At 44.6% G+C, this 16796-nt stretch overlaps 2 protein-coding genes across 2 annotated transcripts; both read right to left on the bottom strand.

Annotated features, from left to right (window-relative positions):
* Window positions 1–8678: 8678 nt before the first annotated feature.
* LOC130934605 (uncharacterized) lies at window positions 8679–10532 on the bottom strand. The gene is made up of 2 exons (XM_057864164.1): window positions 9819–10532; window positions 8679–9698 (listed from the first exon to the last, which is right to left on the bottom strand). The coding sequence occupies exons 1-2, from the start codon at window positions 10530–10532 to the stop codon at window positions 8679–8681; spliced, it is 1734 nt and encodes a 577-aa protein (XP_057720147.1).
* Window positions 10533–13719: 3187 nt separating this feature from the next.
* Window positions 13720–16772, bottom strand: LOC130934597 (uncharacterized). The gene is made up of 5 exons (XM_057864155.1): window positions 16184–16772; window positions 15665–15861; window positions 14906–15609; window positions 14630–14814; window positions 13720–14543 (listed from the first exon to the last, which is right to left on the bottom strand). Exons 1-5 carry the CDS (start codon window positions 16770–16772, stop codon window positions 13720–13722), a joined length of 2499 nt encoding a protein of 832 aa, XP_057720138.1.
* Window positions 16773–16796: the final 24 nt, after the last annotated feature.

The raw sequence follows: 16796 nt of genomic DNA, 5'->3' as shown, positions 1-16796 counted from the left end.
CAACAACCATGAAATAAATCAATAAAAATTTCATATTAAACAACAATTTAGTAATCATTAACAACAATTTTAAATCCAAAATCAGCAACAAAATTAAAAAAAATAAACGAAGATGAAAATAAGAACAACAAACAAGAAAAGAGTGCAAGGGAAGAAAATAGCAACAAAAAACTAGAAATCGTTGTGTCTCCTCTGCCCGTTTTGAAACTGTTCCACACCCACAAGCCCATAAATTTCTTTTGTCGTTGATACTCTTGGTGAATTGGGTGAATGAACAAATGTTTTAATTGAAAAAGTTACTAACCTATATCGAGATTCAACTTCAAACTGATATCTTTGGGCTCGATATTGGAGAAGGAAATCGAAATTGGAAAGCGAGACTGACATCAATGGAGAAAGGGTTGAGGCTCGTGATGGAGAGGGAGAAGAAGGTGGAGAAGGAAGAAGGACAGAGGTGGTGGGGTGGCGAAAAGGGAGTGAAGAGAAGAATAAGGAATAAGAAAGAAGAAGGGGCCATGCAAGGAGTTGGAAGAGAGAGTTGATAGGAGGAAGGGGATGGTGAGAAAAAATCAGAAGAGAGCGAAGAGATAAGGGGTTGGGAAGGGTTTATTTTGTTTTTTAATATTTTTTATTTTTATTTAAGAGTGTTCGGTTAGTCGGATACCGGACGGTTTGGATAGTGACTTGAGGTGGAGGGGAGCACCTTGTTCAGCGTGGCTGTGCTGGATGTAGATCAACCGGGCAGCCGAGGACTTGTTGTGGAGAAGGGGGTGTCACCTGCAAAGTCACTCTGACGCTCTAGTCAGTCAGTGTGCAGGCGAAAAGTGAGTAGGTGGTATGTGTGACGTACCTTGGGGGAGGGGTAGGACCCTCCCCATATATACCGTGTCAGGAGTGGACCCCTCGAGGGCAGGGCCCATCATCGTAGAAGCTTCCTATCACAGCTGTCTAGGACGCGTGTCTGGGTTGACAGCTGGACGTTTTCTACCCGGCCGTCAGGGTCAGGTGTTTGTCGGGTCGGGCCGGCCCATATTTCTTTTGGACCAGGTGACAAATAGATTTTTGACGGTTTAGAATTTCTCAAATAAAATCTCGTCGAAGTATAGTTTCTAAACCAAGCAATAATCCTTTCATACAAAAAGTTGTTTGTCACTAAAACAAATCCCTAAATTTATAAACCGAAGTATTCAAACCTCGGGTCGTTCTCCCTAGGAATTACAATAAAGTGTCTTGTTATTGGTTTGAGTTGTTTTGGGGTTTTGATAAGAGGCGTGAAAGTAAATGGCAATGAAAATAAACTAATAACTATAAAAGGCTCTTGGCAAGGTATGAAAATTAGAAGTCCTATCCTAGTCATCCTTCTCAATTGTGATGAGAATTGTTCATTGCTACCACTTAGTTAACCCTTACTAGATAAAGGAAAGTCAAGCGGATGAATTGACTTGAGCCACAAGTTCTAGCCAACTCCCAAGGAAAGACTAGCTTTAGTGCACTCCAAACCAATTAGCAATCTCTCCAATTATCAATCAACAAAGGAATTAGATAACTCAAGTGTCACTAGTTACTCTACCTAGGCCAAGAGGAACAAAATCTACACTAAAACTAAAAGAGACATTTTAACAAACACATAGACTGCAATAAAAGTAAACAACATAAATTGCAAGAATTAAAGAGAGATCTAACTACAAAGGTAAGAGATCAACAATAGAAAAGCAAAGAAGAACAATTATTATGAATTACCTCTTATTGAATTGAAAGAAAATGGAAGGAACAATACTAGATCTACAACAAAATATAAGAACAACATAAAAGAAATTACAATAAAAGAGTAAAGGAAGATGAATGTAACAACTAGAAATTAAGAGGATAGAAGTAGAAGAAGATGAATCTAAAATCTAGATCTAAGAACTAAACCTAATCCTAATTCTAGAGAGAAGTGAGAGCTTCTCTCTCTAGAAACTACTTCCAAAACTAAACTAAAACTAATGGTAACTAACCTATAAAGTATGAAAAGTATATTGATTCCCCTTCAATCCTTGGCTTAAATAGCATCATAAATGAGTTGGATTGGGCCCACAAGGCTTCTAAAATCGCTGGCCACGTTTTGCTTTAAGTGGACTAGGTGGCAGCAACGGCGCGTGCGCGTGCTATGCGCGTGCGCGCCACCATACGTGTAGCAACTATGGCAAATCTTATATTTTTTCGAAGCCCCGGATGTTAGCTTTCTAACCCAACTGAAACTGCATCATTTGGACCTCTGTAGCTCAAGTTATGGTCGTTTAAGTGCGAAGAGGTCGGCTTGACAGCTTTCCGGTTCTTTCATTTCTTCATGAGTTCTCCAACTTTTCATGCTTTCTTTCTTCATTCCCTTAATCCAATCTTTGCCTCCTAAACCTTAAATCACTTAACAAACATATCAAGGCATCTAATGGAATCAAGGTGAATTAAATTTAGCTATTTTAAGACCTAAAAAGCATGTTTTCACTCTTAAGCACAATTAAGGGAGAAGTTATAAAACCATGCTATTTCATTGAATAAATGTGGGTAAAAGGTCACAAAATCCCCTAAAATCAATACAAGATAAACCGTCAAAATGGAGTTTGTCACCAGGCCGTAACAGTGCCCCCAACACACCAGCAAGGATCGTGCGGATCGTTGATGGTGGATTATGCCTTTTCCCATGCCTTGTCGTCAGGTCGGCCGTTCGTTGAGGGGACGCGCCTCGTGTGCGCGTGCCCATTTGTTACTAGAATGACCGTTCGTCTCCTCGTTCTTCGTGCAGAACATTAAATGCTCATAATGGGTTAAAACCCTCCGCGTAAAGACCGTTCTACCCCTGGGCCTTTCGCGCTTCTTGAGTGGCAGTTTTAAAACATTTTGCGTTCGTTTCTTTCTCACATTTTTGCTCCCATCAACAATCATTTTCTCCTTCTTCAGGCTCATCATCATCTTCTTCTTCCTTGGGTTTCTCAGGGTGTTGTTCTTACCTTCTCCTCCGAATCTTTCGTAATCAATCCAGGTAAGTGTTTATTTCGCCATTTTATGTCCATTTTGCCTTTGCCACTGTTTTTTCTGCATGCATACTGTTTGTCTGGTTCTGTGTGGTGGACGATCTTCTGCGTCAAGTAGGTCTGTTAGGGGGGCTACCATTCCAGGGTAGGTTTTTTCTATTGGATAGTGCTTTGGCCTTGCTTATTTTAGTTGTAGAATAGGTTAGGTGTAGTTTCTGGGTTTGTTCCGAGTTTCCGACCTCTTAGACTAACCGGGTGGTGCCCCCAATGTAGGTATGGCTCGCACCGCCTCACAAGCTTCCCCTTCTCCCGCGGCGTACGATCCCTAAACCTGGGTGGTTTCTGATTTGAGGGACTCCCCCAACCAAATGGGCAAGGAGGAGCTCACCGAGTTCCGCCAAAACGAATACTTGTGCGGAGGAACTGACGAGGAATCCAATTATGACATTTTCGTCCCAGCCCCACACGAGCGGTTATACGAGATCAACTTCAATTCTCCCCGAGTTCCTGACTGGATTTGGTTTTATAAATCCATGTTCACTCAAGTGGGGGTTCGCATTCCTTTTTCTGCCTTCCGAATGGCATTTCTTAGTCGGATCTCCGTGGCGCCGTCGCAGCTACATCCGAACAGTTGGACTTCGATCCGCTGTTTCGAGATGGTGTGTGAATATCTCGAGCTGTCGATTTCTGTGGGGGTTTTCCTTTTCTTGTTCAACCTTACAAGCCCTTTAAAGGAAGGGAAAGTGAGGAAGGGGTTCATGTCCTTCCGATCTGCCCAAGGTCGAAGGATTTTTGGTTTGTTCGAGGACTCCTACCACGGATTTAAAGATAAATATTTCAAGGTGCGCCCCGCCAGAGGCCGTCATCCTTTCTGGTTGTCGCTAGAAGGGGAGCGCCTCATCCCGACGTATTAGAGCTTCGGGGCAGGGTCTAATACCTTCATTAAGTTAACTTATAAGGGCATGTCCACCGTGGACAAGAAGGTTGCCGACGTGCTGTTGGCAGTCTTCGGGAAGAACCATGTGAAGCCTCATCTTCTTATGGGTGATCGGGAGGTCGGTCGGAATTATATTTGTGAGTAGTTTTAACTTGTGCTTTCTTCTTCATTTCTTGCTTTGCCTTATGTCTTTTTGCGACTAAACGGTTTCTCTCTCTGTTGTAGTGGGGATGTCTGCTGAAGTGACGGGTCTCAATGATTTGTTCCAGACATTCCTGGCCGCGAGTGACGATGAAGCGGCCGATGAGAAGTCGACTGTTCCCCCTGAGGATAAGAGCAAGGCTTCATCCAAGCAGGGGGTTGGAGCCCAGGAGGCCGGTACGCCAGCTCATGGTACATCGGCTCATGAGACCGAAGGGATGCATACTTCCCCTTTTCATGAAGTGGTCGGTATTGGGGGTTCGACGTCCAACCTAGTGACCAACGACGACGTGGAAGAGGTGCCCAATCTCAAAAAGAGGAAACCATCTAGTAGTCCCGAGGGGGTTCTCACCGTAATGGAAAAAAACTTTGATGCCGGGAACTTCATAGATGCCCAACTGATTCCTGGAACGGAAGAGCATTTCCATGAATCCTCTCTTGCCGGGACAGGCAAGATGGATGTATCGTACTCTCCTTCGTGGTATTGTGATAGCTCGGAAGGCTGAGTTTGAGCTGTTCGGGATGGAGTCCCTGCGCAGGAGGCTCGAATCTGCTGGGAAAGCCAATAATGACCTTAAGCGCGAAGTTGAAACTCTTCGGGAGTAACTTTCCCAGTCCAATGAGAAGCTCCAGGCTGTCGAGGATAGGGCCTCAGTTGCTGAGCAAAAGCTGCAGGCGTCTGATGCCACAGTTTTGCAACTCGTCGAGGGAGAAATGACTTTAGAGAGTCAAGTCAATACTGCTCAAGGGCGGGTGGCCGCTTTAGAGGGAGAGCGCGATGAGGCCATTTCGTCGATAGAGACTGCCCGAGCCGAACTTGCGGAATGGAAAGCTAAGTACAAGGAAGTCGTGAAACAGGGGAAAGGTGCGATTTTAGCGACTGAAGAGGCCCTTAAGGCTCAGGTCAAACTCGTTGCTACTAAATTCGACACATCGGCAATCGGAGTCTTCAAGACGATTAAAGACGACAAGATTGTTGATATGCCTAGAAAATGACCTCTTCATGTCTTTTGTAGATTGGGTAACTTTGTAGAACTTTGTGAATCTCTTTTTTATGATTCGTTTTGTGGAACTTTGTAAAAAAATGACCTCTTGGGCCGCTTTCTTAGCTAACGTAGTTAATACTTTTCTGTTTATCTGGCAGTGTTCTTGGTTTGATTTGACATCGTTTTACTATTATCGGTTTGTCAGTTGCGTTTGTTTACCGTATTATTGGTATTTTAGTTAAGCCGAGTCGTGGCTTTTGATGTAGCCGTCCGTTATGGCATTAACTTAGGGGGCTCCCGGGGTTATCAGTCCCGAGGCCGTGTATCGTTGTCCCGTTCGACACGCATTGTGTGGAACTCGTTTGCGCGATGAGTTGGCCAAGAAAAGCAAACAAAAGAAACAAAACTTTGACAAGTACAATTTAATAAGCAATTAAACAACCCTAATTTCATACCAAAGGTCTAAAGTCATAACAAAGGTACTGTCTCAGAAGTTAACTACTTAGCTTGTTTGGTCGCCAGGACGGCACGTGAGCTAGGAGTAAAATCTTCTCAAGTTGCTCGCATTCCATGTTCTCGGGATCTCCTTACCATCGAGCTTTTCCAACTTGTTGGCACCCTTGCCAATCGCCTCTTTGACTCTGTAGGGACCTTCCCAGTTTGCCGCCAGTTTGCCTTCTCCTGGGGTCGGTAAACCGATGTCGTTGCGTCTTAGGACGAGGTCATTTTGTTTAAATTCTCTTTTGAACACTTTGGCGTTGTAGTGTAGGGCCACTTTTTGCTTGAGTGCCGTTTCTGACAAGTGGGCCATCTCCCTGGCCTCATCCATGAGGTCTTTTTCTATAGCTTCCTCAACTCCTTTCAGGAGTAGTCGTGGGCTCGGTTTACCGATTTCCACAGGTATTACCGCATCTAGCCCGTATGTTAGTCGGAATGGGGTTTCTCCTGTGGATGACTGCTCGGTTGTTCGGTAGGACCAGAGGACCAATGCGAGTTTGTCGGCCCAGGCACCTTTTTTGTTATCCAGCTGCTTCTTGAGTCCTAGCAAGATGACCTTGTTTGCAAACTCGACCTGGCCGTTTGTCTGAGGATGTTCTACCAAGGAGAATTTTTGTTTTATGCCCAGGCCGGCGAGGAACTCCGTGAACTTCTTGTCTGAGAGCTGTGTCCTGTTGTCTAAGATGATAGCTTCCGGGATGCCGAACCAAGTTATCACTTGTCTACACATGAACTTCCTGCAATTGGACGAGGATATGCTGGCCAGCGGTTCGGCCTCTATCCATTTGGTGTAGTAGTCGATGGCGACTATGAGGTACTTGACTTGCCCTGGACCCACCGGGAAGGGTCCCAAGAGGTCGACTCTCTATCGGGAAAAGGGTCGGGAGGACATTAGCAGGCTTAGTTCGGAAGCTGGTGCTTTGTGGAAGTTGGCGTTCTCTTGACACTTTACACATTTTCTCACGAATTCTTTGGAGTCTGCCATCATCGATGGCCAGTAATATCCTGCTCGAAATAGTTTTCTTGCTAGGGCTTTGCCCCCTATATGATGGCCGCAACACCCTTCGTGGACTTCCCTGAGCACGTAGTCTGTCTGGTCGGGATGTAGGCACTTCAATAGGGGCTGGCTGAGTCCCTTTTTAAACAACTGTCCCTAGATGATCGCGTACTTGGCCGCCTCCCTTCTCAGCGTCTTAGCTTCCTTTTCGTCGTCAGGGAGTTTGCCGCTTTCCAGGAAGCTAGTGATGGGATCCATCCAGGAGGGGCTTAGTCTTGACAAGTGTAGGGTAACTGCTGGCTCCTTCATCATACCCTGAATGAGAGACCGGTTGCATTCTCCTGATTTCGTGCTGGCCAACTTGGATAGGAGATCTGCCCGTGTGTTCCTTTCCCTCGGAACATGTTGGATCGCGACCTCCTCGAATAGCTTGCTCAGTTCCTTGACCTTCTCCAAGTACTTTTGTAATAGCGAGTCTCTGGCTTGGTAGCTTCCGTTTACCTGCAAGGTAACGACTTGTGAATTGCTGCGCACTTCTAGCCTTGTCACTCCGACTTCCTTTGTCAGGGCTAAGCCTCCCATGAGGGCTTCGTACTCTGCTTGGTTGTTCGAAATAGGAAACTCAAACTTGATCGATTGCTCGTACACGACCCCAGCTGGGCTCTCTAGGATGATCCCGGTACCCCCGGACGTTTGGTTGGAGGCCCCGTCAACATGGAGCCTCCACCGTATGCCCGTCTCCTCGGTTGGGTCCCTCGTCACTTCTACCAGGAAGTCTGCCATTGCTTGCGCCTTAATCGCATGCCGGGGTTCGTATCGTATGTTGTACTGGGAGAGTTCAATGGACCAAGTCATCATTCTTCCCGCCAAATCGGATTTTTGGAGCACTTGTCTGATTCCTTGGTCCGTTCTCACGACAATCTGGTGACCTTAGAAGTATTGCCTTAATCTTCGAGAAGAGGTCAGGAGCGCCAGAGCTAACTTCTCCAGTTTGCTATACCTCAGTTCCACCCCTTGTAGTGCTTTGCTCACGAAGTAGACTGGTTGTTGAGCCTTTCCCTCTTCTCGTACCAGGACCGCTGCCAGGGCTTCCCCCGTTATGGCTAGGTATAGGTATAGTGGCTCTCCGGCCTTGGCTTTCCAAGCACAGGGGGTGTTGCTAGGATTTCCTTGAATTGATTGAATGCTTCCTCGCATGCGGGAGTCCATTCAAATGCTATTTCTTTTCTCATTAGATTGAAGAATGACAGGGCCTTTGCTGCCGATGATCCGAGGAAGCGGGACAACAAGGTGAGTCGACCTGCCAGTCTCTGGACGTCCTTGACACAGCCCGGACTCTTCATTTGGAGTATTATTTGGCATTTCTCTGGGTTGGCTTCTACTCCCCTCTAGGTTATCATGAATCCCAGGAACTTTTCGGCCTCCATGGCAAAGGCGCACTTGAGGGGGTTGAGCCTCATGCTGTGTTGTCGGAGGGATGTGAATACACTTTTCAGGTCGCTCAAGAGGTCGTCAGGCTGCGTAGTCTTTCCAAGGATATCGTCCACGTAGACTTTCACTATCTTGCCTATAAGGTTGCCAAATATTTTGTTCATCAGCCTCTGATATGTTGCTCCTGCGTTTTCTAGGCCGAATGGCATCACCTTATAGCAATAGGTTCCTCCTGGTGTTATGAATGCTTTCTTTTCCTTGTCGGGTCGGTGCATCGGTATCTGATTGTAGCCGGAATAAGCATCCATAAAGCTCAGATATCGATACCCCACCGCCGCATCGACGAGTACGTCTATGTTGGGAAGGGGGAAACTGTCCTTGGGACACGCCTTGTTGAAGTCGGAATAGTCCACGCACATTCTCCATTTACCACTGTGTTTTTTTACCAGAACTACATTTGACAACCAAGTCGAGTAGTCTAGTTCTCGTATGAAACCTGCTTCTAGGAGGCTGGCCGTCTGCTTGGCCACCTCCTCTGCTCTTTCTCGCGACATCTTCCTTCTTCTTTGGGCCACTGGGCGGTTGTCCAGCTTGACTGCCAGGTGATGCAACATGACTTAGGGGTCTATCCCTGGCATATCGGCTGGTGTCCAGGCGAATAGATCTCCATTAGCCCTTATCATTTCTACTAGAGGCTCTTTCAATTTATGCGGGAGGTTTCTATTAACAAACGTGAATTTTTCCTCCGTGTCGCCGACCCTAAACTTTTCCAGGTCTCCCTCTGGTTCTGGTCTCGGCTTATCGTCAACTCTGGCGTCTAGGTCAGCAAGGAACACTCCAGACGCTTCCTTAGATTTCTTCCTCAAGGAGAGGCTGGCGCTGTCGCAAGCGACTACCATTTCTAGATCTCCTCTTATGGATCCTACGGATCCGTCATCAGTAACAAACTTCATTACCAGCAGCCTCGTGTTGATTACCGCCTCAACATCGTTAATCATTTTCCTCCCCAGGATGATGTTGTAGGTAGTGGAGTCCCACAGAACCACGAACTCGGCCATTATTGACCTTCGCCCTTGTCCCTGTCCCACGGAGACCGGTAGAGATATTACCCCGTCTGGCTTGATAAAGTGGTCGCCTAGCCCTACGACACTGTGCTGGTGAGTCGTTAGGTCGGTGTCCCATAATCCCAGTGCATCAAACACGTTGCGAAACATAATGTTCGAGTCTGCCCCTGTATCCACAAGGATTCGTTTGACGAGGCCGGTTCCCACCCTGGCCGTGATGACCATGGGTGGGCTCTCAGAAACCTCATCGAACCATTGATCTTTTGGGCCGAAAGAGATGGTTGGAGGCCTCTTGGAACTTCGCGCCGACGAAGAGGAGACTGCCAGGACTTTGGCGTCTTTCTTGTGCGCTGATCTCGACTTTGGCGCTGCATTTCTGGCGGTCACCACGTTTATTATGGTGAGGCCGTGGTCATTGTCCTCTGGCTCTTGTCGCCGTTTTGCCGATCGGGTCTTGCCTTCTTTATCATGGTCGCGATGTCGTCTCCTCAGTTCCCTGATAAGGTGGGAGAATTCGGTCAGTTTGCCATCCCTGATCGCCTGTTCTAGGGCGTCCTTCAGGTCGAAGCAGTCCTATGTTTGGTGCCCATAGCCCTTATGGTAATCACAGTAGAGGCTTTTGTTCCCCCCTGTACAGTCCTTCAAAGGTCGGGGCTTCGACAAGATTCCCTTTTCGACTATTTGCTGGTAAACTTCCATGATGGGGAGGGTGAGTGGGGTGTAGTTGGTGAATTTTCTGACCCGGGAAAACGGTCTGGGTGCCTTGCTCGGGGCCTCGTCTCTGGTATGCTCCTTCTGCCTTTCTCCGTTACCGGGTTGCCTGGGTTGATTGTAGAAGGGCTGCCGTTTGTTGGCAGCCACAACTTGGCTGACTTCCTCATCATTTATGTATTCCTTGGCTACGGTTTGGATCTCGTGCATCGTCCAGACCGGCTTTGTGGTGAGGTATTTTCGGAAGTCCTCATTAAGGAAGCCGTTCGTCAGACAAAGGCTGGCCACTGAATCGGTTAATCCCTTGATTTCCAGGCATTCGTCGTTGAACCGGTCTAAATACTTCCTGGTCGTCTCCCCGGTGCGTTGAGTCACGTCGAAAAGATTGATTGGGTGTTTTGCCTTCGCAATTCTGGTGGTGAATTGTGCCAGGAAGGCACGGCTAATGTCAGAGAAGCCGGTCACTGAGCCCTGCGGGAGGCTATTGAACCACCGTATCGTAGGTCCTGCAAGCGTGATCGGGAAGGCGCGGCACCTTACCTCGTCTCCTACTCCCTCCAGATTCATTTTGGCCTCGAAGGCCGTGAGGTGTTCCAGTGGGTCCTGGGTTCCATCGTACCTCATGTCCGTTGGCTTGTCGAAGTGCTTTGGCAACCGGACTTCGAGGATGGATCGATGGAATGGGGTGGCGCCCATTATCATGGGTCGCCGTGTCCTCTCGGACCTCTCTTCTCTGCCTCGCGATCTCGCCTGGTAGGGCGCGTTTCCTTTTCTCTGGCGTAGATAATTGTGTCATTTCGTCTCCTCGGGATTGGTGTGTCTTCCCGACTACTTTCCGCTTCTGTCCTGGAGGCGGAGGTGTGCCGGGAACGACTTCGGTGGGAGGCTCTCTCTCGGCTTTCGGGAGATGTGGAGTAGGTGGGGTCGGTAGTTCGTTGGTGGTGCTCCTGATACGCTAGTTGTCGCTCCAGGTTCTGCACCCTATGGCGCAGTTCCTGCATTATCCTGGCGCTGTCGCTACTGGTTCCTCCGAAGGGGCGTGTTTCTCGTGCCCTCGAATGTGGTTCAGTACGTTGCCGGGGGGATCTCCGTCTTCCTCCTGGTGAAGCGACAGAGGCTGCCCCCTTCCACGCTGGCTGCACGGCCATGGTCTCCAGGACCTAGCACGATGTCCATTCAGGCGATCCCCATAGACGGCACCAATGTTCGGTTAGTCAGATACTGGACGGTTTGGATAGTGACTTGAGGTGGGGGGGAGCGCCTTGTTCAGCGTGGCTGTGCTGGATGTAGATCAACCGGGCAGCCGAGGAGTTGTTGTGGATAAAGGGGGTGTCACCTGCAAAGACACTCCGACGCTCTAGTCTGTCAGTGTGCAGGCGAAAAGTGAGTATGTCATATGTGTGACGTACCTTGGGGGAGGGGTAGGACCCTCCCCATATATACCGTGTCAGGAGTTGACCCCTCAAGGTCAGGCCCAATCATCGTAAAAGCTTCCTATCACAACTGTCTAGGACGCGTGTCCGGGTTGACAGCTGGATGTTTTCTACCCGGCCGTCAGGGTCGGGAGTTTGTCGGGTCGGGCCGGCCCATATTTTTTTTGGGCCAGGCCATAACAAAGAGTAAAATTGTCCGAAAATTATTTTTTATGGATAAAGGACGATTTTATAACATTTTGTAACGTTGAGAATGATTTTAACAAAAAAAGATTGGAGACGATTTTGATTTTAACCCAAAATCTTAGAGACAAAAAAAATATTTAACTCTATTATTAATTATTAAAACAAAAACATATTTTAAATATTTTATATAATTAAAAAATATTTAAAATAATAAAAAAATTAATTTATATTTTAATATTAATAAAATATCAAAATATTATTATAATTTAACTAAAAAATATTATATATTTATATATACTATATCTTATAAAATTTTAAAATTTGTCGTGTATATTCAGTATCGTGTGTCCGTGCATCATAAATATATACCATGTAAATCCGCGTAATGTATAGGATGTTAATAAAGGAGTTTTTTAATTTAGATATGATGCCGTTGAGGGAGTTATGCAGGGATATGGTGATTATTGGGGATTAACGGATCTGTGATGGCTGGGCAACAGAAATCGGTGGCACCGATTGGAGACTAGGAAATCGCAGGCACCGATTTCAGGTGGGACAGGGTGCACAAATCTGTGGCACCGATTTTTGTACCTTCGCCACGCGTCACACAGAATTAAATCATATTGTATGTATGATTTTTATTATTAGGTGAGAAATAGAAATTCATCATATATGTATGTATATGTATGTATGTATGTATGGATGTATGATTAGGTGGTAGTAATAGAAATTAAAATCGAAATTAATCATGTATGTATGTATGGTATGTATGGTAAGCTGTAAATAATTAATTTTTTTTTAGTTAATGAACTAAAATACTGTACATGCTCCCCTAAAGTAGATTGTAGTTATTATTAGTAGTACATCTGATTGAGTTTAATAATTTATTATGATTAATAATTAAAATTTAATAAATTATTTTAGTTTTGATCAATAATAAATGAATTTTAATTCAGTAAAATTTAGAAAATAATTTAGTAGTAACTTAACGCTAGATTAAAAAATTATAATGCTGTGTTATGAATAATAATAATAATAATATAATAATAATAATAATAATAATAATAATAATAATAATAATAATAATAAAATGTGTATGTTGTTTTATGGCATCGGGGTCGCACCCCTCACATTCAGGTAATTATGTTGACATTCCCACCGACCATCAAGCACATTCGGGTGGGATTACTCCGGCTAGGAGGTCATTGGATTCGAGACCTCGGGTTCACACTTTCTCGGCTAATTCTGGTGCCAGAATGTCTGTTGACTCAAGCAGAAGTGCTGAAGGCATTGGAGGGATTATACAGAGTGGAAATCCTAGACGTATTCCGATGAGTCTGATTCATGAGAGTAATAGGACAGTTGATGAGACTGATAACTACCTAGTAGACCATCCAGATGATGAAGACAAGGATGAGGATGAGGATGAGGATGAGGGAGAGGGAGAGGATGAGGATGAGGATGATGATGATGAGGATCCAGCTCCCAGTGCAGGTAAAATAAAGTTGTTTTTGTATTTAATTACTTAATTTCTATTAGTAGCTTTACTCAAGAAATTGTATTTGTATTACATATTGAATACCCATTTGAGTAATAGGATCCACAATTTGTATTTGTATTAGTAGCTTTATGGTGAAAATGTATTTGTATTACATATTTGTATTACATATTTGTATTACATGTTGTGTTTTCGTAGGAACGGCCACAAGTGAAAGAGGAAAAGGTTACAACCTTAGAGCTGATCCTCCTCGTCGGAGTGCGAATCGGTATACACCATCTGCTTTTAACAGGGTTGCCAAGAAGTGCAAAAAGTTATACACCAATATGAAGTGGGCACCAAGGAAGTGAAGTTGTATGGATGAACTAAGTTGTTAATTAAGTTGTACTATTTACTTAACTAGTATGTCTATTTGGTTGTTATCGCTATTTAAAATTTAACTTGTACTATTTACTTAATGAGTTTGTCAATTAGGATGTTATTACTATTTAAAATTTAAGTTGTTCTATTTACTTAATGAGTATGTCAATTCGGTTGTTACTTGTACTTAAAAATTAAGTAGAACTATTTACTTAATTAGTATGTCAATTTGGTTGTTCTTACAGTTTAAAAATTAAGTTGTACTACTTACTTATCGAATATGTTAATCAGGTTTAAAATGAGTTGGTACATATGAATCTCAATGTAAATTCAGATGAATACAAGCACGAGTTGGTGAATATAAATGTCAATGTAACTTCAGATGAAATGTAAAAAAAGGTAACTACTACTCTTCGACTGGACCTGCACTTGGTCCGGCACTTTGGCGACATTTACTACGACTATGGCCATCGGCACCGCATTGCTTGCATCGCCTAGGGCGACGCAACATACGAGTGTCCATCTCATTCAAGAAGCGGGTCATCTTCGGACGACCTTTGGCCACACGTCTGAGGAACGGGTTTCCAACAAATCGAGGTCCATGATAAGCAGGCCAGGTTGCAGGATTTCCCAGTGGTCTAAACCTAGCCCTGTATACTCTTCGAACTTGGTCCATCTTGTATACATCATGAACGTACACTTGCCAGTCCAACCGCTGATTTGCACAACAAGCAAACACATGTCGACACGGAATTCGGTCAACCTGAAATTCACCACAGTCGCAACGACGCTGGCGTAGGTCAACTGCATACTCAACCCCACTTGGCATCTCCCGTACCTCAAATACTTCATTTTCTCTATCAAAACAACTAACCTGTATGTTACCCGATGCCCGTTGATTTGCATGCACCTTGGTGGTCACCAACTCAGAGAACACAAGTCCAACATTTATTCGGGCTTCAGCTTCAGCTCTTTTTCTAGTGAACAACTCATTCAGTCTATAAAATGTAGCCTTAACAAGCGCAGTCACCGGGAGATTGCGTGCACCCTTTAAGACGGAGTTGATGCACTCCACAAGATTGGTGGTCATATGACCCCATCGGTATCCACCATCAAATGCCAAAGCATACTGCTCACGTGGGATCCGATCAAGCCAGTTGGTGTAAGCCTCACCCCGTTCCTTTAATCGTTCATAGCGCATCTGGTACTCCCTGATGGTCCTCGAGTATCCTATGAAAAACATTCAGTCAACAATGAAAACCATTCTATTTGACCGTACTGACAATAAATTCAAAGTTCATTGTATTTAAACTTACCAATATTGACTATTAGCTTCTGCAAGTAAGGTGCCTTGAACTTCCTCAAGAAGTTGGATTCAATATGTCGGATACAAAACATATGGAACGCTCTAGGAGGAGACCAAGCCCCGTTACTTCTCTCAATAGCTAACCTAATAGAATCGTGTCGATCAGAGATGAGTCCCACACCCATCACGTCACCACTGTGACGCAAGTTACTCAGGAAAAAGTACCATGCGTCAGAAGTCTCTCCCTCCACTATTGCGAATGCAATAGGCACGATGTTGTTATTACCATCTTGTGAGACTGTGCAAGTAAGGTGCCTTGAACTTCCTCAAGAAGTTGGATTCAATATGTCGGATACAAAACATATGGAACGCTCTAGGAGGAGACCAAGCCCCGTTACTTCTCTCAATAGCTAACCTAATAGAATCGTGTCGATCAGAGATGAGTCCCACACCATCACGTGTCACCACATGTTGACGCAAGTTACTCAGGAAAAAGTACCATGCGTCAGAAGTCTCTCCCTCCACTATTGCGAATGCAATAGGCACGATGTTGTTATTACCATCTTGTGAGACTGCAACCAATAAACAACCCTTGTATTTTCCATACAAATGAGTCCCGTCCACCTGGACCACTGGCTTGCAGTGTCTGAAGGCCCTTATACAAGGGTAATAACTCCAGAAGACTCTATGCAGTACACGTATATCAGGAACCAAATCATCCCCCTGGTAAGCAGGCATTGTTTCGAAGTGAACCACTGCTGATGGCTCCTTGTGACACATCGCCTCAAACCATATGGGCAAAGCTTCATACGATGCCTCCCAACCTCCGAAAATTGATTCCACCGCCTGTTGCTTTGCTAACCAAGCCTTGCGATAACTGATGGTGTAGTTAAACTTTGACTGGACTTCAGCAATTATTGACTTTACCTTCATAGACGGGTCAGCCTCTACCAATGGCTTAATTGCTTCTACAACTGTCTTCGAATCCAGCTTCGAATGGTCTTGAGAAATAGTAGACCTTGTACAGGTGTGACTTCCATTGTACCTTCCTTATCTCCCAACAGTACTTCTTCTGCATTTTGGTAACCCTGATCAACCAGTCACAACCATTACCATATTCTGTACATTTGGCATAGAATGTCGTCGGTTCCGACTCATATACCCGATAATCTACACCTCTCCGGATGGTATAATCTTTCATTGCCTTGATTACTGCCTCCCTTGAACTGAATTCCATCCCCACTGTAAACTCACCATCCCGCCACAACAGGAAGCACTGCATACATCAAAAATAATAAATCCTTTATTGTGTTCATAGCAATAAATCATTTATTACAACTCAATTAATAAACACACTTTACCATGTAAGATCATAATAGTCTTCTTTGTCCTTATTCTATCTACGTAAAGAACATCTAAATATAACTCATAACAAAGAACTATTAATTAATAAAAAAACCAAATGCTATGCTCACAAATGACTATCCACATATCACATATATTACTTATCTGACATAACGATCTGCTACTTAAGAGTTTCATACAGCTATCTAGCTTTACGCACCTGGATTCATATATTGCGGAAACTCCGGTGCGTGCATAGCCTCCAAATCCAACGACCGCATGAAAGAAGGCTCCTGAAACGGATGCGGGTTTGCTAGTGCATCTACAACTGCCGCCACATCTGCATTCATGTCGCCGCCAGCTTCATCTTCGTGTTCACCTGGACCAACAATCTCATAGTTACTTTCAAATTCATCCTCGCTTTCACTATTATAATCTTCCAACACAATGTTACAGTCCGCTTCAGATTGCTCAAACTCAACATACAACTCGATATAAGACATTCGGTGGCGATTTTCCATATACATTGAAAACATTTCATGCATACTCGCTTCATCCGTCACGTACTTGGTCTGAAATTGAACGAACCCACCAAACACAGATAAAGGATATCTGTACAAAATATAGGATACTCTTCTAGATCTTTGAGAATCTATCTTCTCACAAATCACACCTTTCAATTCCTCAAACGACAACGTGAACGGAATAACAACATCTACTGGATTTTCACACACAAATTGAACTCCTTCGTATGTTTGCAACAAAATCTGCCCATAACAATAAATCTTCAACACAACTCTATCATCCATATCAGTATACGTACTTGTCTATTT

Source organism: Arachis stenosperma, chromosome 1, assembly GCF_014773155.1.
Source record: "Arachis stenosperma cultivar V10309 chromosome 1, arast.V10309.gnm1.PFL2, whole genome shotgun sequence".
NCBI classification, from domain to species: Eukaryota; Viridiplantae; Streptophyta; class Magnoliopsida; order Fabales; family Fabaceae; genus Arachis; species Arachis stenosperma.
This window is presented reverse-complemented; position numbering and strand designations above follow the sequence as displayed.

What these genes read in the sequence shown, in the direction of transcription:
- LOC130934605 (XM_057864164.1), bottom strand. Translation starts at nt 10,532, where the DNA reads ATGGGCGCCACCCCATTCCATCGATCCATCCTCGAAGTCCGGTTGCCA. An exon ending in TCACCCTCCCCATCATGGAA is followed by an intron (nt 9,699 to 9,818) that starts GTTTACCAGCAA and finishes CACCAAACATAG; the next exon opens with GACTGCTTCGACCTGAAGGA.
- LOC130934597 (XM_057864155.1), bottom strand. Translation starts at nt 16,772, where the DNA reads ATGGATGATAGAGTTGTGTTGAAGATTTATTGTTATGGGCAGATTTTG. An exon ending in TCCGCAATATATGAATCCAG is followed by an intron (nt 15,862 to 16,183) that starts GTGCGTAAAGCT and finishes GTGAGTTTACAG; the next exon opens with TGGGGATGGAATTCAGTTCA. An exon ending in GAAGCTAATAGTCAATATTG is followed by an intron (nt 14,544 to 14,629) that starts GTAAGTTTAAAT and finishes TGTTTTTCATAG; the next exon opens with GATACTCGAGGACCATCAGG.